Source organism: Python bivittatus, unplaced genomic scaffold (genome assembly GCF_059951505.1).
Source record: "Python bivittatus isolate LINGU-HERP-01145 unplaced genomic scaffold, Pbiv_v1 ctg000840_np1212, whole genome shotgun sequence".
NCBI classification, from domain to species: Eukaryota; Metazoa; Chordata; class Lepidosauria; order Squamata; family Pythonidae; genus Python; species Python bivittatus.
Window position 1 is genome coordinate 24,537,501 of NW_028277113.1, and position 23,777 is coordinate 24,561,277.

At 36.3% G+C, this 23,777-nt stretch overlaps 1 protein-coding gene across 1 annotated transcript in view; it reads right to left on the minus strand.

Moving 5' to 3' along the window:
• Positions 1-23,777, minus strand: part of ZNF407 (zinc finger protein 407) — a 388,214-nt gene that overhangs the window by 218,696 nt on the left and 145,741 nt on the right. The window contains exon 4 of the mRNA XM_088130851.1: positions 10,049-10,123. Coding sequence (XP_087986977.1) covers positions 10,049-10,123 — 75 coding nt within the window. The remainder of the gene's footprint in view (positions 1-10,048; positions 10,124-23,777) is intronic.

Consider the following 23,777-nt stretch of genomic DNA (forward strand, 5'->3'; position numbering starts at 1 on the left):
TGTTATTTAAAAAATAAGGAATGGATAAAAGTAACAGAAAAGTCTTCTTTCTAATCACCTGATAAACTGGGTTCTAAAATGAAAGAATCCAATTACTGAAACTTCCATAACCTAACTCCTTTTCCTTTCAATAAATCTTGTTAAAGAAGATTCAGCGTGAACCTTGATTTTGTAAAGTTGGCTGCCAAGAGCCTTCAGCTGCATACATACAGCAGTGACAAAAATTACTTATTTATATATCAAATTTATATCACTGCCCAACTTCCCCACAAGGAGGGTCTCTGGGAGGTTCACAACCAAACAATTTAAAATCATAAAAACATAAATGATACAGTATAAAATACAATTATTAAATATAATAAAATCCAAGCGATGGTGATATTATTTCAGCCTGTGACCAGATAATATTGGTCAGACTAGGGAACCAGCCACCCCCAAAACTGACTATTCCCATCCCCACCCCATGCATGATGACAAAACCAGGTCTTCAGTTTTCTTCTGAAGTCTAAAAGGGAGGGGGCCAACCTCACTTCTGGGGGAAGAGTGTTCCAAAGGGCAGGGGCTGCTGAGGAGAAGACTCGCCTTCTGGACCCTGTCAGATGAAATTCTAATCAACTCACAGCTTATGCAAAATAGCTTTCTAGAAATACTCGGGTAGTCTGTCAGTAAATAGGCCAATCAATAGGTTGATGCAATCAATTAAAAACTACTGATTAACTAAACAGATAGTGTAATAGACCAGACTAAAACTATATACAAGTATCATAAAATTACACATGGCAAGATCTTCTCTCCTGCGTACAGACAGTCCCCTACATACAAACTTTCATGTTGCAAACTTTCACCACTACAAACAGGATGGACCCAGAAGTCGGACCAGAGGTCAGAACTGGAAGTTGGGAGAACGCGGGAAAGGGTTAGTTGGCAGTGCGCCGCAAACTAACCCTTTTCTGCCTTCTCCCACATTCCGTTTGCTCAGGTGAGGCAGTAGAGGGGGCGGTGGCAGAGGGCAGGGGAGAGGGGGCGAAGGTCTCCTGCCTTGCTCGGCAACAGAGCATGCCACACCCCACCGGCTTGTCCGCCCAAGGAGCTACTTCCCTCACTCGGCAACGAAGTGTGCCATGCCTCACTGGCTCATCCTGCGCTCCCCTATCCTCCATTACCACCCCCTCTCCTGCCTCACCTGGCAACACACTGGCAGCAGAAGATAGGGCTCCTCTGCCCACATTGTTGCCCTGCCTCCTGCCTCCTTCTCTTTTTTTTTTACTTTTTACTTGGTTGGTTGTTGTTGTTTAGTCGTTAAGTCGTGTCCGACTCTTCGTGACCCCATGAACCATATTGCGCCAGGCCTTCCTGTCCTTCACTGCCTCCCTGAGTTTGCTCAGTTTCATGCTCATTACTTGGTTGGACTTACAAACAAAATGGACTTACGAACAGCCTCTTGGAACATAACCTGTTCATAAGTAGGGGACTGTCTCTAAATTGCCTCTAGTAAAGATTATGTTAGCTGTATACTGTACATCTGTACATTGTCTGAAAGGCAGTAAAACAATTCTTTAAAGATATTTTTATGCATGCATATTAATGCTTTAATCAACTAAAACTTTATTTTTATTTACTTAAAACATTTTATACTACTCATACAAAGAGATTCTGGATCTTATATGCAATAACTAATTATTTAACAACTGTGGTGCAACATAATAACATTAAAATGCAATAATGAAATTAGAAATTGAGTAAATTAATCCAATAAGAATTTTTAAATGGACTAACTTTAATCAAAATGAAGTAAAGCTTGTTTTGAGCAGGCTTGATTCAAAGATGCTTTTCCCTATGAACGTCATGGGGGAGAAAATCTTTCAGACCTGCTGAATATGATTTGAAACTGAGAGGGCTAGTTAGTCATATCATGCATACCCCATGGTATGCATACTTTTTAATTTCCTGAGGGAAGCATTCTGCATGTACATTGGCAGCTTTTCTTTCTCATTTATTAACATGCTTTGAGATATCCACAGCTAAATTTACCAAGGATGGTAGTGATTGTTGTAGCTCACCTGTAATGAAATCTCTACAATACAGACCCTGGGCATATTGCTGGCAAACAGCAACATATCAACTAGTATGCATGGTGCAAATATACACTCAGTCACCTGAAAGAGACATCAAAGCACTCTAGCACATCTCCTGCAGGAAAGAATGCACCTAAGAGGTTTCAGAAATTAAACATTTCTTCAACTGGTTACCCAGCTTGGTAGCAGTACCTTGCCTGATCTTGAAAAATGCTAAACAGAGACAAAAGCTTGGTTGTACACGGATGGGAGATCACCAAAAAGTCCTAAGAGTATAGATTGGTCTAGAAGATGAAAGCAATGGCACACTACTTTCACGTGTATTCAACATCTCAAGCACTACTTAAGAATGTCCGAATATTTTTTAAAGTCCATTTTAAAGTGTACCATACAGTATTTGTTTCTAACCCTCAACCCAAAACAAAATTTGACTACCAAGTCTTACAAAATGTGTTCATGCCCAAAGAGTTGGAATACAATTTCTCTATATTCTTTATATAATTCACTGTAAATGTTCTCCTCTATAAATTTATTACTAATATCTTCTTTCCACAGGGAGTCTCAGTGTCCAAAACAGACTACTAGCTGTAAAAGAGAGCATGGTGGAAAATTCTACTTGAATTTTTTCCCTAAAAAAAGAAAGAAATGCCAACAATCTAATGGATACATCCGTTTTATTAGGATGAGGCAGCCATCTTCATGGTCATGTGGATGTGAAAAAGGACAACCATAATTATGAAAATGAATACAGCTAGCTGGCTAATGTTTTTTTATGGAACTGTATAACAGAGTGCATAAATAAAGCAGAAGCTCCAGCCGTGTGTGTAAATCTGCCATTTGATTTAGTAGATGAAAAAAGAAAGAGCATAACTAAGACCAAAGACTTTAAAAATATCTTTTAGACCATCCATTATGAATTCATACTGGAAAGTTACTCTAAAACATGCAGATTTCATATTTCTTTTTTCTCTTGCCACATACCTTTCCCAAAGCATTCAAGTATTTATTGCTCAAATCAATAACTTACATGATTATATAACTAATGGTGACGTACTAAACACTAGCGGCCTTGAAATATAGGATTAAGTGACAGTTTAGAGATACATCCAAGCTGACAATAAATACCTTAGAGGATTTTTTCCCCCTGGTTCTATGTCTGTGTGCATATGTGTGTCTGTATCGGGGGGGGGGGGGAGGTATTGATACAGACCATTTCTGGACTCAATTGGTTTCCAAGTCCACAGCTGCTGTATCTTAGTAGGATTCTGTCTAAGCAGTCTATTGTATCTGGTCAGGGCCTCTACAATATTGGCTAAGAGTGGAGAAATCTAAGCATCATCAGCATATATTTATGATATCTCACTCTATGCAGGCAGATGACTTCTCCCAGCAATTTTATTTAAATGCTAAACAGCAGCAGATTCTTGGAAGACCAAGCCCTGAAGCAATTCATAATGGAGTGTGTGCTCTCTCACCCCAGCCACCACCACCAAATGGAACTGATAACTCAGACAGGAGAACCCTTCTAGGTGTCTCTTCTACCACTTCATTTCAAGTAGAATGAGGCAGCTCAGGAACAATCCTGCAAAGTGCCAACAATGAGCAGAGGTTGACCAAGCGCTCAAGAGAACTACCTGCTAGGGCTTCTGTAGGTGGGAAACTCCATTTAGTACATTTTGGAAACCAACAGGATCCATTAGGTGTATGTAGCAGATTGATCAAATGTGTCCTTCCAACCTGTAGAGGTTTTTTTTTAATAATAAATTTATTTTTTTTAAAAAAAGAACAGACAGAAACAGAACAAAAACTAATATCAAGAAAGAGAATAAGAAAAAAAAGAAGGAATAGGAAAAAGAGAAAATAGTAAAAATCAAAGGAAAAGAAAAGAAAAGGAGAAAAACAACAAAAGAAAAAAGAATTGACTTCCAACCCTCCCCGCAACAGGTATACAAATATACATTGTTCTAAATTTACAACACAACTTCCATTATTTTTATTAACTCATATTATTTCTAATCATCAAACCCATATAACATAATTTCATTTTTTTCTATATCCCACAAAAAGTCCAAAAAAGATTTCCACTTAGCATTAAAATTATGCAATGTCTTATCTCAAATCAAAGCTGTCAATTTCGACATCTCAGCCAACTCCATCAACTTCATCCACTCTTCTTCCATTGTAGATAATGTCCTATCTTTCCACCTCTGTGCCTTTAAAAACCTTGCTACTATCATATATAAAAATAAAGTTATAGATAATGTCATATCCTTCCACCTTTATACCCATTAAAACCTTACTGCTGTTATCATTTTTTTTTTTAATCCGCACTCAGTCATTACTGACTCTACAGTGACTGCTTGGACAAGTCCTTGCCGTTTTCAAGGCAAGGTGTTTTTTCGGAAGTGGTTTGCCAGTGCCTTCTTCCTAGAGCAGAGCCCAGCTGGCGAGCACAGGAAGCGGGGTTTCCGTTGCTTCACACCTTTTTCGGGCGTGCGCAGGTTCCGTGCTACCGACAACTGCTCCCGACTCCTTTTGCAAGGTGCCACTAGCATTTTTCCTCCCACCAGAGTGAGAGTACCCATTTATCTACTCACATAAGTTTTCGATCTGTTGGGTTGACAGGAGCTGGGGAGGAAACAGGAGCACACTCTGCTGCGCGAAAGCTGGGCTTGAACTGCTGAAGTGTCGACCATTTCTGGCTGGCCACTTTCAGCGTCATTAAGCCACTGCGCCACCGCGTCCCCTTACTGTTATCATATATAATAACAAAAATTCCATAAATAACAAATATATTTTAACTGTAGTAAACTTTATAAACAGATCCTTAAAGCATAGTTATTCAATCCTGGTCACAAAAAAATCCCATTAATAACTACTGAAAGCCTCAGCATATATGTTAACTATAGTCCAATAAATTCACTTTATAAACCTTCTGTTCACTTTTGAAAAGCTTAAACTTTGATCCTTTCAAATAATGTCCCACAAGTTGATTCCCCATCGTCTCCTTATCTTCTCCCAAAAACATCCCCAGTAATTTCTCTTTGTCTTTTCCCAGGAACAGCCTCACTGATTCAACACATTCCTTTTGCAAATCCAAGATAATAAATCTTTTCAAGTCACTCTTCTCCATTATTTGTATGTCCCCTTTAAACATTGTAACATCAATTGATTTTACTTTTTGTGAGTACAGACATATACATATATAAAATCTATGTGCTCTTTTGAACTTAGTTCAATATATTGTTTTGATGTGATCAGGCCAACAAACTTTTTAATCTATCAAACTCTGCAGTACAATTACATGAATGTTTTTTAAAAAATAAATTATCACCTTTGCATATATCAAATCACTAAGGCTGAACATTTGCAAACAAAATGGATAAGCAAATTAATATCTTCTAGTATTTACTATAATATGAAATATATGTTTGATGCAACAAAACCTCAATTTAATGAATTAATTGGGAAGGGGGGAGCCTTATTCCTTACTGTCCATTAAATATAAAAAGTTCATAATCTGTGTAATTTGCATCAACTGCATTAGTTTTATGGCATACGTGGTGATTTTATGCCATTTGTATAATTATTCAAATAATATACATAGTTGTAAAATTAAGGGGAAAATAACATCAACTTAACTGTCTCATCTGAACTACTCTGGATGCAATAGACTCATTGATCATTTCAGGGGTTATGTGGGTAAATACTGTCTGTTGTATCTGAAGTCTGCTAAATGGCAGCTCATTAAATTGAGGTGCTAATAGACTACAAACTTACTGTGTGCATATACGTGCACGTATCTATCTACTGTTTTTCAGTAAAAGACAGAAGAATTTGGGATTTTCATCTCTTTTACTAGAATCAAACTTTTTTCTTCTAGCCTGCTCCATGGCAGATGGTTGTGTATTTCTTACATCTGCATGGGCAGCAGGCTTCATCTGACCTGTGCATATTTTACAATCTGTTTGTTTTGACTTTATTTATTTATTCTCAGAGCACAGGTGGGCAATGTGTGTTCCTCCATATGGAGTGCAACTCTTCTCATCTCTCACCACTGGCCATGCTTTTTAGGGTAGATCAGTATTAAAATAAAACTGACCGACATTACAGGTCTGGCGTAATGCAAACTGGAAAAAAATGGATCAATGCCAAATCAGGGAAGGAGAGAGAGGAGGAGAGTGATGGTGTCTTGCTTTCTGAAATTGAAAGAAACATTTATTACATGGTAACATCTTTTGTTAAGACTTATTATAAAAGTACATATTTTTTTAATTATATAAATTAGATTTGCAATAGAAGATTGTCCAAAACTAACCAAAAAATATTTGGCCAAATACAGAGCTAAGGTTAATCTCTTAAATGGAAGCCTGTTCCCCTTCGCTCCGTAAATTACAACGAATTTATCCAGTTTGTTAGTTCAGCACCCTGATTAAATGCTTCTTAAAGTCAGTCACAAACTTCAGGGAAGAACAAAGAGAAAATCAGCAGAAGGGACTGTACTGTTTCACTCTAACCCACCACAAGCAAGGGACTGCTAGTGGGAAATTAAAATTGTGACTCCATGTCTGCCACAAGTACTCAGCTTTGTGGGACATTAAGAAGAAATGCCACACTGTTAGAAAAGCCCTGTCAAGAGGGCAACTTCACTTTTTAAAATTGTTATGCTTTGTTTTCAAAAGAGTTAATATAATCTCACACCTGTCAACTCCATCAGTATACGTTCCTGCCAGTTTAGGTAACTTTTAAAAGCATAAAATGTGAGTTTCTGAATGTGTGCCTTTGCTCTTCAGGTCAGAAGGGCACAGAGTACTGCAGAAACAGCTGCCCACTACAATTCATCACATCTTTCTTCTGCAAGCTTTGTATTTAATGATTAGCCAGAAAGCTCTGCAGAAGATAGAGAGGAGAAGCAGAAGAATCCACAAGGATTCCAGAAAGAAGGAACACAGCAATGCTATACAGGTATAGATTAAAACATTCAATGACAACTAAAAATCATACTTCCTAGCCTCAGATAGAGCATTTGAATATCAGTGGTATGATACTTTACAGTACACACAGTCACAAGGGTGGCATAAGTTACTTCTTACATAGTATTTATGGTAATTATATGGTAACTGGTTGTACCTCAGTAGAAATATGTAACTGGAGATGAAATAAAACACTAGAAGAAAGTGCTAGAGAATCCTGCTCTCAAACTGGCCAATCCACATATGTTTTCCTATATACTGTATATATCTAATAGATATATTAGGTATTTCTTGTGATGGGTGAGATCCTCCACTTTACCTTGCCATTAGCTGGGGTTATTTCTAAGAGGAAGAAAGAATGAATCTCTGGCCCTCTATAGTTGCCCTTTCTTAAAGAAGGGCATGCTTTGCTGCTTCTGAGCATGATATTCATATAATAGTTCCCAATGCCTTACAGTGTATTTCACTGATAATAAACATAACATGTGGGGCTTTTTCACGCAATTACTATTGATTGAGTCTGGTGTATAACAGTAGCAAAAATTTCCTCTGCAAGTCATTCATACAGGGATCACACAAGTAAATGTCAGAGTTCAAAATGAGAGGAAGCTGTCCTATCAGCTTTGCACTATTATGAGTTGTACATACTATGCAGGTATAGAGGAAAAGTGCTATTCCATTCAATTCCTTCTCCCCATGGTAAATATATAGCAGCACAGGATGGTGTGATTTTATAGAAACACAGCAGTTAGAACCTGGACTTGAAGCCAAGCTTGTTTTCCAACTACTAAGCAGAGAAAAGCTTGGGGGAACTAAGGCTTTAGATTGCTGAAGACCTAGTAGAATGCTTTTTAACAATTCACCAAACCAATGTCCTCCAGGGAGGAAGTGACCTATCACTTCTACCTTTTATCATGAAGTCTTGACAAACAGCATAGTCTTCTACACTGTTTAACTCCCTAGGGCAGGTACTTAGGATACCCATCTATTGTGAATATCTTACTGCCACATCTCACACTAGAGATCTTGCTGATCCACAGGCATGGAAAGAAAAATAAGAAGAGGGGAAAAGAAGAGCTTCTCACCCAATACAACCTCTCAGTTGACAAAGCAACGCAATACAAATACTCATGAATACTCACACAGCAAATTGTTTTAAGAACAACTATTTTTTATATTGTTTGTATCTAGTTTAGTTGCAGTTTTGCTTTTTCTGCTTTATTGGAAATCATGACCATTCTCCAGTTTAAAACTGGAGAATGAGCATCTATAACAACATGTTTTATATAGAGAGCCTTCTATAAATATCTGTGCATCCGTGAGAATGATCCTGGCTTGGGGAAATCCATACTGTACATAAAATCTGAGATATTGGAAGTGATCTGAATACCAGCTGGTATAAAATAGGACTGGAATATAATTTACTAAACACCAATTTCTTAAAAATCCCAGGGGTCCAAAATTAAAAACTAATGAGCATAATTTGTGTACTAAGGAAAGCAGGGAATCAGAACGAAATACAGTAGAAGCTAAATCATCTTTGTCAGCTTTCCCCAAAGTAATGCCCTCCAAATCTGATCAACACCCATAATCCCCAGCCAGCATGCTTTTAAGAGATTTTAAAATTTATTTTATTTAAAATCTAACGAAGAGAAATGAATAACTGGTAGTATGAGAATTGGTGGCTTCTAATGTATTTTTTTCCTTGAGAAAGAATTATCCAATATTTGGGGAAAGATATCAAAATTTGGTACTTATAAATGTCAAGCCAAATTTTGAAGGTGGTTATAACAGGCAGAGATCTCAAACCTGTATTAGATTCAGTCACCCTGTTATTCCCCAATAAAGGATGTTTTTGCAGTGTCTCCAATAGTCATTGCCTATTACTCATGGTAACACATTGAATTTGTCAACATTCTCTGACCATCAAGCAGAGGTATGGTAAGCATTTGCTCCTTCTACTTACTCTATACAAAGTCATTGTATAGATGGAAATGGAGGAAAGTTGAGCTAATGACAAGTGTGGATGAAGGTCAGTGATGGGCAAACTGTTCTGTGCTAAATAAAAATAGAATTTGAATCATTCTGGTTTTTCAGTTAGCTTCTAAACCACTGTTTCTCAACTTCAGCAACTTTAAGATATGTGGACTTCAACTCCCAGAATTCCCAAGCCAGCATGCATCTTAAAGTTGCTAAGGCTGAGGAACATTGTTCTAAACTATGAAAAAATATGAAAAACAATTATATAACATATGGATCTATAATATGATTCCTTGTGCAGTTGTACTTCTTGCCTGTCAGGTCCAGTCTTATTTCTGAATAGGTAACCATATTTAAAAATGTCATTTTGTACATGTTTGGTGGGAGGTATATATAGGAATAATATACATTATAACCAGGCAGTATGGTTTCCTTAGTGTATTATAAAAGCATTCATAAAGAAAGGCTTTATGTATATGGGAGAAACTTATACCCTTCAGCATACCTTTCAGTCTCAATGTCAAAATTGGATTTTGATTAATTTGATTAGATTTGATTAGTTTAACCATTAATTTATAGACTAGGGTTTTCATCACTGACATTTTTAAAGGATTCTGCCAGAGCAAGGGAATTTGATTTACAGCCTAAAAAAATGTCATTTCACCTTCTATTTAAAGACTTCAGCTCTGTCACTATGAATGACTATCCAAATGCTAACAAAAAGTTTTGGAGACATAATCAAATGGTTATCAATACACATTATATATAGGGCAAGAAACCTAGTACTTGTGTGCCCACCTCAAGTCATACATCCCTAGAGAAGCAAGTCTTTATTTGGGCCACAACAGAAAAACCAACTAGTAAGAAGGAAGAGGGAACCAAAGGATATATCTATCTTTTTGTTTCCTATGTGGATAGAGACAAACATGGGCCCAGTACCATATAACATTCTTATAATAGTTATTAAGTAGACACACACACATGCATACACAAAGCTGTAAAACTGTTACTTTATTTTACCTTTCTTTTGGTGTACCTACTCCATGTTTTCCTAGTAAGTGTGTGTTTAAATGCTTCTTCATTACAAATGCCACCCTGAAAAACAAAATTAATTTTGGTTATTATTTCAGCTTACATCGAATCAATTAAAATATATGTGTAATCCGAAAGACAATGTAGTCTAAAAATATAGTTATGATACAGTTACAATAAATGTGTGCAAGGGAGGCAACATTAAGAAAATGTAAAAATATAGAATACACATTTAAATTTGTTTTTGCTGATTTAACTGAAAACCATAATAAATCATTAAATATAGTGACAGACTGAGACATCACATATAGGCATCAGTTCTCATGTACTTTGATAATTAAAGGTAACTCCACACGTTTGTTGCACTGATGTGTCATGCAGCAAATATATAGAGTGTGGATCATATCTTTCAATATTTGTACAAGTATCTCTGAGACCCCTGGCCCAATGAATATATATACAGCTCTCATAACTGTGTCTATCTCAGATGTCCATCACCATTAGCCAGAGTGAAGTAAAGACAATTAAGACTTACAAACTTTAAGGCAATGACAAAACAAACCATCCAAACAAAAAAAAACTGTTTGCTTGTTTTTAAAATGATCCTGCACTGTAGTTTTCTTTGTAAAGATTAAGATGTTCCAATATGAGCCAGACTTAGTTCTGCAGGGTAAGGAGCTTGAATATATAAATACACACATATATACATACATACACACACACACACACACACACACTGTATTGGTCATCTACAAAGATAGGAAGGATATAAGTATTTTAAGTAATTTCAATCTTTATATGTTATCTCCAGACCCCTTGGCTGTAGTTACATATAAAGATATTTAACCCTAACAAAACAAACCATCCAAACAAACAAAAAAAAGTTTGCTTGTTTTTAAAATGATCCTGCACTGTAGTGCAGGATAGCAAAACCCAAGTAATGATGGATATCAAAAACATAACTAATTTTATGCCTAATGTTAAGCACCAGAGTTGTGCAGCATTCCCAATTTGAAAAACAAGATATGATTTGAAGTATGCATCTGTCCAGAAAACTTAAAGCAAGCACGTATTTTCCTGGGATTGCTCATTAGCTGTTGAAGGCAAGCACATAAGGCCAGGAAAAGACACAGCTGCTTTAAAGTACTCATAACAGACACTGTGTCCATGCTACACACACTCCTAATCACATCTTACCTTCAAATCCAGATGTCAGGGCAACCTTTTTAAACACAAGTAGTACATTTGGTTTAATTGTGATAAAGAACACAGTGGTAATAGAACAGATTCCACTGATCAGTTACATTAATTTAACTGTATCAGGTGATTACATGAGCAGTATGTAATATAAAGCAAAACAGTCAAACTAAAATGGCATCCGCGGTAACCAAAACAAGAGTGAAAAACACAAAACACAAATGAAAGAAAAAAATAATAAGTTACTGCTCTTACTTTCAGTGTGAAAAGGGCTTGCAAACATTTTTGTTAATTATGTATTACAGCTGTCCTTCATAAAGTTAATTACTAATAGCTGAAAGGCACTAGAAGTCTATTTGCATATGTACATGAAAGGCATGACATATGCAAAAATATGATTTTAATTAGCATTCCATGATATGACGGGCTACAAATCAAGCTGGCAGATTATAAGATTTTTAACATTAAATGTTGAATTCATTTACAGATGCTTCCACTAATGGACAGTACAAGGTCTATAAAATACCTTAGCATGTAGTACATAAAAGCTACGAAAAACAGTATTTTTCCATTACATATATGGTATTATCCAATCTTCATGTCTGATCTGCTTTAGAAGATTTCACATTATTAGAAGAAATCTCTATTTTTGGCACCCTTCAGGGTATAAGAATATCACTCTGTATCTTTAAAATGATAGGGACTTCATTATTTTTTATAAAAATATATTAGAATATCATTGATTCTCACTTTTTTATACATGAGTAATACATATGGGCAACCCAATATCTGATATTCAGAATAATCTACTGCAGTTTCATAACAGTGACTATGCAAGTGTCACTAGAATTACTGTATGTAAATAAAATGATAGGGGTGACATAAAATCCTCAGTCATAATAAGAATGCAAGGCAGTCCAAATTTCCTGCCATTGCTTTCAGGCAGATGGTAGAACCATCTTAATATTATTGTAAGCAATAATCCAACACTACTGAATTCACAACACTCTTACTTTGGGAAACCAATTCTTCCTTCATTCCAGTTAATTGGTTAAAAGAAAGACAAAAGTCAGATACAAATGCTTAATTAGTACATAATCAACAAGACAATACATGCCTATGTTTATTAACACAATTCAAAACATTATGTCGGATACAATAACTAGGAGAATTATTAATGTGAATCCCATATATCAAATAATAGTATTAACAGTTATTATGGTTGGTCGCACAGTCAGCCAGATGTTTAGACTGGATTTGGCATTTTTATCCACCTATCAAGTCCTTCCCAAAGACCTGGGATAGGCAGATGTTGTTGTTTGATGGTGTTAAAGTTATCATCGCAGGACATAAGCTGTTCTAAGTAAAGCTGCCTTTGCAACTGACCAATGGTGATTTTGTCAATGCTGATATTATTTATTTATTTATTAAACTTCTCCCTGCCCATCTCCCCCCAATGGGGGACTCTGGGCAGCTTACAACATATTAAAACAATAAATAAATATACAGTTAAAATTTATAACAGGACACATTTACAAAGAATAAAAGGAAAAGGAAAAATCCAGGAGGCCGATGGAAGCAACACCAGGCCTCTAGGGGACTAGCCAACCCCACATCTGATGACCTCCCTCCCCACCCCAGGCCAGATGACAGAGCCAGGTCTTCAAGTCCCTCTGAAAGGCCAGGAGTAAGGGGGCCTGTCTCACCTCCGGGGGCAAGATGTTCCAAAGGGCGGGGGCTACAGCAGAGAAGGCCTGCCTTCTGGACCCCGCTCGTCAGAGTTCTTTTGCCGAGGGGGTCCGGAGCATGCCCTCTCTGTGTGATCGGGTGGGACGGGTTGAAATTGTGGGGGAGAGGCGGTCCCTCAGGTAACCTGGCCCCATGCCATGTAGGGCTTTAAAGGTGATAACCAACACCTTGAATTGGACCCAGAAGCAAACCAGTACCCAATGCAGCTCACAGAGCAATGGTGTTATATGGGTCCTTCTTCGGACCCCAAAAATAGCTCGCGCAGCTGCACTCTGGACCAGCTGAAGCTTCCGGATACTCTTCAAGGGTAGCCCCATGTAGAGCGCATTGCAGTAGTCTATCTGGGAGATAACAAGGGCATGAGTGACTGTTCGAAGGGCATCCCGATCCAGGAAAGGGCATAACTGGTGCACAACCCAGAGCTGTGCAAAAATTATTATTATTATTATTATTATTATTATTATTAGCCAGTAGTTAAAGCATAAGCATGGTATTACAACTGAGATCATAACAGGTGAAACATCTTTATTTGAAAATGAAATCTGTCAAAGAGACAAAAAAGGCCTTATTGATTGAAATCTGTCACATTTGCAAGTGGCAGACTATGCAGGTGGCAGAGTTTGGATTTCCCATCTTTTTTGTGTAATACTCATTTATCAACTGCTAGAAGTTGATAACTATTTGTTTCTTTCTATAGTATACATCTGTCTATATACATATATATATATATATATATATATATATATATACATACATACATACATACATACATCTACATACATATCAACATACATCTACATACATATCAACATACATATACATATACATGCAGATATACATATACATGTATGTATTATATAGTATCTTAGGGAAAATAAGGTAAATACCTCAACATATCATGGTACAACTGCAGATACAATAATTAGACAAGCTGATTTATGATTCTTTGACAATCAGTCCTGCGCTGTGAACTGATGATGCTCTAAAAATGTTCCCAATAGTGGATATTGCTGTCACAATCGTTTCAAGAAAGCGGTTGCACACTATTTGGCTTTTTATAAAAATAAATCAGAAATAATATTGTGAGAAGCCTGAACAGATTTTTTTTTTTTTTAATTAACCATGCCATGGCATTTGAGTCTCAAGAATAACACTCCTGATGCATTCTGGTACAACCTGAAGTCTTTGCTCCAAATTCTTATAACTGCCCTTAAGTTCAGCTACTCTGCTTTGCTTTGCTTTCCTTGACATTCTTTTTTTTTTCAATCTTTTCCTTTGCTTTTATTAGAGTGGGCACTTCCAGATGACCAGCCTGCCTCCCATCGCTTCTAAATTCAGTTTAAAACACACCCAACATTTATTTGGACTGCTCTGACTATCTTTAGATCACAGGCACATTTACTTATGTAGAGTTCACAGCCAATCAGCTTCTGCCCTTTCTGGTCAACAGATGCACACAACCGTTAGCTGATGTGTTGCTGGCTAGCCTGCAACTGAACGCCTTCTCCCACCATGTTAGCTTTCCCCAGTGTTTCTGTGCTTGCCATTCCAGCTTTAAAACCTCTATGGCTTGTGAATCAGAATTTCTGCATGTCCTCTCTTTTTCTTAACTATTGTCCTGTGAGAGAAGCTGCTTTTCCTAACCATGCCAGCATGCTCCCGCAACAACATCCCAGAAGCTGGGAGAGGAGTTAGACGTGACTCTGCTTCCATGAATCTGCTTCCATGACAGTACAAACTGCTCTCTGCAGCAAGTAGTGGTGTTTTACCTTTGCAATCTAAGAGTGGCATTCAGTGGCTTGGAATGGCATTTCCCGTACGTGGACAGAGCACTGCTTCCACAAGGATGCATCGCTACTGCTGTTTCCAGCAGCAGTATATTCCCCATTAAGACAATGTTATCAGCTCATCTTAGAGGAAAACTTCACTGCCTTACCTAAATCACTGTGTATTAATTGGATGCCATAAATGATCCAGAAATCTTATTTATTGTGATCCTACCTCTGCCTACCTCTAATTTTCTAGGCAAACCCCACTTCTTTTTTTCCCCACCAATTTCTTTGCTTTCATTTTCCCCAAAATCCTTTTATCCTTTGCCTTAAGATTGCTTTTTTTAAATAACAAAAAATTAAAACCAAACTGTATTACCTAGCCACATAACAAATAATCCTTTCTATGTTCTGTTTACAAAATACTTTTATGAATCAGAGAGACATATGGCCTTTTCATGCCCTATCAAAGCCTTCTTGGACCAAAAGAAACAAATCAGGAAAATCTACTTATCTTTAGCTGGTCTATTCTCTTGTGTGTGTTGGTGGGGGGGAGGATGGGGAGAGAAATCATAGAAACTTGTAATAGATACATCTTTGTGCTAAGGAGTAAAATTATCAATGGCGTATCTCTATTAAACATGCATAACATTTGTGTAAAACTCACTGCTTCCCTCAAGATCACATGAGGTGTTTAGCTATATTTTTGTTATTTATTACTTTAAAATGGTTTGCATATTAGCCAGAGAGAAAAGAGGAGCTGAGGTAAATTAATCTGGAAAATAAAATTTGCAGCCTGAGTCTGAATCTTGGGTTTATAAATTCAAGGTCCCCTAAAATGTTAAGTAAAAACTATTTAACAAACATATGGAGGATTGCATTGAATCTTGTGTATTTAAACTGGCTGAATACATAATACAGCCTAATGTAGTACATGCCTACCTTTCCATGACAAGTATAAATGAGCGCAAATCTGTGAAGTCAGCAAGTCTGAAGAATGACTGCTTGAGTTTTAGCATGTATTTGAGGAAGAAAAAAAAAAACAATCACATTTGAATGAGTTTTCAGCACAGTTTCTAATTTTGGACCTTAGGAACAAATGATGAATTTAATCTTGCATCCATTTAAACACAATGGGGATTTCGTAAAGTTTGAAACCACAAGTACTGTATGAGATCCTGTTTTCTTCATTAAAATAAAAAGCCTCAGACTGGGGAAATCAGCAACATGGGCAGATATGGTATCACACAGGGCCATTCATTGGCTCACCACAGCTTTCACCCAAACAGCTGCTGAGGGCAAGCCATAAAATTTCAGTCTATAAAATATATATCTTGATAAATTTGAAACATCAGTTTTAAGCAGTTCTTAATCTTGGGCACACAAAGCATGCTCTGTTAACTGCTAAACTTCTGTGTAATCAATCTCTTGCAAACTCACCGTATCATCAAAAAAGCCGATGTTCAAAAGTGTTCATCTAAGTACTAGCTACTCTTCAGATAATCAAAGTGATCAACCTGTACTTTTACTAGCAACAGAACTTCTGGAAAATATTTGATTCTACTACTGCTGCTTAATTGGCTGATAAAAGTATTTCCTCTTACACTCAAAGCCAAATTCTACTCATAATACTTTCACAATCACTTGACACAAGAGATGATACAGAAACACTAAATTCTTGAAGCTAGAGAAAGGGTGTGGTTTTTCTCCCTCTATTAATTCAGTTTTTTAAAAAGGTGAAATTGCAATTTTATTCTAAGTTAATGATAAAAGCATCCTAAAAATCAGCAAAAGGATTTTATTATCCAGTTCCTTATATATATGCCAAAAGGCATGAAGCAATCAGAGATACATGACAATGACATGACATAGTTCTATAAAACTATGACAAATCCAAAAAGTGATGGTTAATCTGGGATTATCAAATATTAATAAAAACTGTTTCAGAGACTCAGTATAAGTAACAAATAAAAGCATAAAGAACTGGAAATAAATTCTACTCTGTAGAAATAAGAACTATTGAAAATAAGGGCATTTACTTTCAAATAGAAGCGTCTCGAACTTACATTTTCTTTTTGAAAAAGCACTACATCATAGAATCATTTAATAGTTCAATTCAGTTCTTACTGCCTAAAAAAAAAAAGGATTGCAGAAACAAGCTGGCATTGTGTGAATGTGAAAATCCTCCTTTCATGATATGGCAGATAGCAACATCCTGAAATGCTGCAATATTAAAAGGGAACCTTTATGTACCTTTTCATGCTCTATGTAGACTATGGTGGACTATCTGTCAGTGTCCCAGACTCCATTTGAACAGAATGATGGACAATAGGTTTGTTGATGTGCTGTTCAATGACCTGCATCAATCTTCAGAATAATTTACCGTCTATATCAGACAGATGATTATGGATGAGTTGCTCACTATCTATCAATCAGCTCTGTTCTTTCTACATATTTCTATATCTATCATTCAAAAAAGGGAGAACTGTCTCTCAAGATGCTTCCATAGCTGTGTCTGTGACATCAAGACGTGCTGTTCAGTATGTAAGAGAATTATTATTTGCATGATGAAATGAAACTGATAGCCCTGGCTGTCTTCTTCCCTGCCATCCCCTTTTCAGAGAAGAAACATCTCACTGTCTGAGTCTGGGTAGCCAAATCTAGAAACAGAAGTCATTTAATATAAATTATTTAATTAATAGAGCAATTATGCCACATAAGAAATCAAGCTCCGGGTGAACTCTCATATTCAGTAAGTCTGACCAGGAGGTTTGCAGGCATAGCCTTCTCTGCTATAGGGTTAAGGATGTGGATATATCCAATTCATCCTTCCAGTCTTCCACATGATTCCAAAACATGTTTCAGCATGTTTTAAGATTGGCTGGGTTTCCTGATTTTATATCTTGCATTTATTATATTTAATACTGAAGCTTGTGCTACAATATCATCTCAGATTTTTTTCAGTTTTAGTTTTTTGAATGATTGTTTTAGATTGCACTACTAACCGTGAACAACAGATTTAAGACAACATATTATTCTGTCTAATAAGCAATATTTCTGCATTGGGAAAATGAAAGGCAAAGGAACACTAAACACACACACACACAAATTGATAGGCTGCACAACTCCCATTACAAGTAAAACAAAACAAAACTAACCCATAGAATCATGAATGGCCCCACAGACAAGATATAACAGAAGAAAAGCCATCCAACAAGGCTCAACCTTTACTCTGCCCCAGAGCCTGGGAGAAAAGCCAGGTCTTTAATAGTTTCTTGAACATTATCAGGGTGAGAACCATCCAGATCTCTGAAAGGATATCATTCCAGAGGCTAAGCACCATGACAGAGAAGGCACATTTCCTTGGTCCTACACAATGACATTGCTCAATTGATGGGACCTGAAGCACACCGGCTCTGCCTAATCACACAGTACAGGCAGAAACTACTGGAGACAGGCAGTCCCTCAAACAATCAGGTGTTATGCCCTGAAGGGCTCTATAAGTAATAGCCAGCACCTTGAGTTGCACCTGGAAGCCTGCTGATAAACCAGTACAGCTCATGGAGCAATGGGCCACACGGGCATAACAATGCATGCCCAACACTGGACCAGCAATAGCTTCTCAATGGTCTTCATGTAGAGTGCCTTACTGTAATCTATTCATGAGGTGGCTAGGACATGAGTGATGGTCTGAAGGGCCTTCTGGTCCAGGAAAAGGTGCAACTGGTACACTAGGGGCACCTGAGCAAAGTTCTCTTGGCCACAGATGCCACCAGTTACACAAGCAGGAACTGTGAGTCCAAGATGACCCTCTAAGTTGTGCACCAGTCTTGAATGGGGAAGTACAACCCTATCTAAGGCCAAAGATGGAAAATTGCCAGAACCAGAGAGTAGCACATTTCAAACATAGAGCACTGTACTTGATACTGACGCATATGATTTAGAGGTATGGGGCAAAATATAAGCAACAGGAAATCCTTGATTCTTGAACATTTTCAGCATTTCCAGCCCCAAGGAATCATTTATACAAGTATTAAACTGATGCAGCAACATAGATGGGCTTCACAAATACAATACCTTCAAGATTTCACCATTGTGTTATTATAGACAGTACTGTATTCTAATGACCCCAGAAACAGTCCCTCCCTCCCTCCCTCCCTTTCCTTTACAAGTGAGTAAATACATATTTTTTAATCTACTGTATTTTGTATAAATGAATCCCATATTTCATTACAATTGTCCATACAAAGTCTACATCTATAGGCAATCTGCTCATAAGTGGCAAGTGCAATCAGGTCTTCAATCCACTGAATAAATGGGGCCATACATGTATCTTTCCAGTGCTGCAATATCAGTCTTTTGGCCATAGTAAGGACACATTTACATTGTCCAGATGTCAAATTTCATGTACTCTCCAACATGCTGTTTCTGGCAATCCTTTTCTATACAAACATAGTGGAGTCCAATAAATCCTAAATATTATTTATATTTTTGTTGTATAAGTCGTAGTTTAAGGTCCATTGACACTCTTGCTATAGAAATTAAGACACTTTCCCATTATCTAGGCAATATAGGAACCTCTAATTCTTTATACCAAGTCAAATTGAATTATTGATAATAAATATCTATAACAGCTAATAGTAGGTTTTTTAGTTCTAAAGGATTTAATAACTTGTTCTACTATCTCGGGTGTCTCAGAAGCTGAAAATGCTGCTGATTCAAACAACGTTGCTAACAAATGTTGTAGCTGTAAATATTGCCATCAGGATACATCTGATAGATGATATTTATCTCTTAACACAGCCTATGTTAAAAATTCATCTTCATCATTTATCAATTGGTCCAAAGTCAATATCCCCACTTCCATTCAATTTTTCCATATCACCATCTTTTTCCCAATTTTTAATGTTGGATTTCCTCATTCCCAATTTAGCATGGGAAAAAGGATCAAATCTTTTTAAATTAGACATTACATTCGATAGTTTTCTAAGTGACATTCTCTTTGTTTGTTTTGACAAAGGGAGTATGTGGCCTTTATATGCTAATTTCCCAAGACAAACAGTGGCCAAAGTAGCTTGCAACAACCAATAACCAATGATCAAAATATACATAATTTTGAAATAAAATTTGTTGTAAGGCTGTGAATAATCAGCAACTCAAAAATCACAGTATAAATCTATCTATATTATATAAACTAGATTTAATACAGAAGACTTTAATGAAGAACATCGAGACAGGAAATAAAGAAAAGTAAGGTTCATCTAAACAACTAGTTCCAATCTTTCTTGTACTTCATGAGGTCACAGCAACCTGAATTAAATATATTTTAAGGCTGTTCCTTCTTGACTTTAGCTGAATATACTGCCATTATCTAGTTTTAGGCAATCCAAGTTCTTCTTGTAATAATTCAAATTATTTAAGAACTTGATGAACTTGATTGGTAAGAAGCTCATCTAAAGTATTAAAACCTCTGTTAGACCATGAATTAAAAAAAGAAAAGATTTACCTGCTACTTTCAAACAGAGATTGTTCCAAAGGGTAAAAAAAATGATTTATTAAATCTGAACCATTATATACTTTGCCCTGAGCATCCGTAATAATAGTTATGTAATTATTTTGCTGCCATTTCAGTTCAGAAGCCAATAATTTACCAGATCTTTTCCCTTGCTCATAACTTTGCTTTAGATGATTTAATGTGCACTTTATGTATATTTTATATATACTATACATATAAATAATATTTTCTTTATGTTGTTTCTATCAAGTGCATAAAGAAAATTAAATTTCAATTTAGCCAACATAAGAGTGTTATATAATTCTGGTATAGGTTGTCTTTACTCAGGTTGCCTTTACTCAGAAATTCCTTGACTTTATTTTCCAAATGTCTTGTTTAAATACTTTAGCTTTATTTTTCCTTGAACATATGCAATCACGTGATCACAAAAAGATGCTTTAGAAGCATTCTAAACAAACATTAAGTTCTGTATTGTCTATTTATTAAAAATAACTTCAAAATCTTGTTCATCTCTTTTATAAAAAACATTTTTTAAAAAAATTGGGGTAATTAAGTACCTTCTTGAAAAACATGGGATAACTGTTTCTTATAATAATTAATAGTCATACTGGAGAATGATCAGATATTGCAATAGAACTAGTATTATATTTATTTATCTAATAAACTCCATTTAGTATCCAAATTAGATACTAAAATATTACCAACTCAGGAACAAGTCTCATGTGGAACTTTTAAAAAAGTTTATTTTTGCTATGAAGGATTTAAAAGTTGTCATATAGCAACTGAATTAAATTCAAAAATGTAATTTTGTAGCATTTTCATGAGCAGGAGTTGAATTTAGCTGAAACATATTATGATGTAATAAAAGATCTAAAACTTGAATAACATCTCCAGGCGTAGAATCTGATACACAGCTTATCTAAAAAGATATTTGAAATGCCTACATAAAACATCTAAATGGTCTTTAGTAGAGTCATATTAATTAACGAATATGGAATAACGAATATGGAAATTATTGAAGCATTTAATCACCAATATTAATAAATATTCTTCTGGAACACTTATTTCTTGTTCTACCACCAATCTTTGGATTTCTAAATCAAAGTTACTAGATGTCAACAGATTTCAGGTTCCTACTAACATATAAACCTGGACAAGCTACCTTCTAGATAAAAGACCTTTCTCATGTGGAATAAAATGAACTTGTGTTTAAAAAAATAAGGGGGGGGGATAAGAAAACCTCTCGTGTTTTAAACTGCCTAATTTAGTTATTATTTACCTATATTCTATTAGAAGGGCATATGAATATATTTACCTTCCAGGAAGCAACGAAATATGATACAAGTGAGAAAACTGCACGTAGAAAATGCAGTATTTCCATAGGCCAAGGAAACAACAGAGAAAAGAATGCTCATTTACCTGAGATAAGCTTTTTAAAGAACTAAAAAGAAAAACATGAAAATAACTAGAAAAACACTGAAAACAATGAACAAAAACATTAAAAATAATAAAAGAGAATATGTGTAGCTCAGAGTTGAACTGTGGAGTCCTTGGGGTTCTCTGAGCTTGGTTGTTTTCTCGCAAACCTTTCGTTACCCAGCTAGGTAACATCCTCAGTGCTAGAATAGAATGGGGTTTGCTCTCTGTTTATATACAGTGGCATGCCCTGCCAGTGTTGGTGGGGGTGGGGGTTTTGTTTTGTTTTATTTTTTCCCTTTGGTAGTTCCTTGATTAGGGTATTGTTTACTGCTAATTGTATGTCTGGTGACAATCTTGGTGTTAATCTCTGCTTATCTGGGCGATGATTTCTGGTGAGGAGATGTTCTGGTCTTTTGTTGTTGTTTATCTCTATGTGCCTGTTGATGGCTGCCTTGTCTGAATACCAAGCTTCCAGGAATTCCCTCACATTTTTGGATTAGCTTGATCTAAGATGTTGACAGTTTCCCAGTTGAAACTATGGTTAAGTCTGTCCATGTGTTGTGAGTTTAAGGAGTTTTCATTGTGTCTTCTGACTGCTAGTTGTTGTTCATGGAGGCGCTCTGCAAGCCTTCTGTCTGTCTGTCCTACATAGTGGTTGTTACAGTCCTTACACTGTATGCTGCAGATGACTCATGTTTTTTCTTCTTGGGCTACTGAGTCTTTTGGTTTGCATAAGATGTTTTGGACAGCTTAATTGGTTTGTGTGCTATGGAGGTGCCATGTGGTTGTAGTAGTCTGTTGGTAGTTTCTGAGACGTTTCTGATGTATGGCAGTATTTTCTTTTTCATAGCTTATGTTGGTTGTGTTGTAGTAGGTTGAGTGGTCAGGCACTTTTTGATAAAGTTGCATGGATATCCATTTTGTTGGAAGATGTTCTATAAGTGGTCTGTTTCCTTTTTCTGCTGTTCTGCATCTGCTGTTCTGTCCTGAAAGCTTGGTATTCAGACAAGGCAGCCATCAACAGGCACATAGAGATAAACAACATCTACACACTATTCAAAAGAGACAATAAAAAGGAAAACAAAAGACCAGAACATCTCCTCACCAGCAATCATCACTCAGATAAGCAGAGATTACCACCAGACATACAATCAGCAGTAAACAATACCCTAATCAAGGAACTACCAGAGGGAAAAAATAAAACAAAAATAAAACAAAACAAAACCCACCCACCCACCCCCACCAACACTGCCAGGGCTTTATATACAGGCTGTATATAAACAGAGAGCAAACCGCATTCCATTCTAGCACTGAAGATGTTACCTAGCCAGGTAACAAAACGTTTGCAAGAAAACAACCAAGCTCAGTCAACCCCAAGGACTCCACATTAAAAATAATAAAAGACAAGAAAAAACGAAAGCAAAATATAAAGCAAAAATTAAAACAGAAACTTACAAAAGAGACAGACTGAATGTATACTTTCAACATAAAAAGACTGCTGCTTCTTTACTTCAAATTATCTCAGATCAATATACTTTTTTGCAGCCTCAGGATTCAAAAGCTTTTTCAAAACCAGAATCCAGATGGGGAAAAATGCACAAACCCCTTTTGTTCTGCTGCCAAAGGAGCTTCCACCTCTAAACCATTTGTGGAGGTAGACTTGAAACAAATATATACTTTTTCCATTAGATACAAAGACTGTGCCTGCCATGAAAAATACAGAATATGATCCTGCATTGAAGATCTTATGATCTCAAGATGACAGGAGTGGATCTCTATACTGAATGTAAACAGAAACACTCATGATAAGCAGTTTCAATTTCCAGTTTTTATTTCTGCTACAGTGAAAAGATCTTACGTATACATTTCTTTATAAAGACTGCTGTAAACTGATCTTCCTCAGGGAATGTTTAAAAAACTAAATTATTTCTATGAAGTAGACTTGTAAACAAGTCACCATCTTGAACATTTTTATTTACTTTCAGTACTGTTTCAACATACGTGATACACTGTTTATCAGACATGTTGGCTGATTCTTGTTTCATGTTAATCACTAAAGATTTTAGTT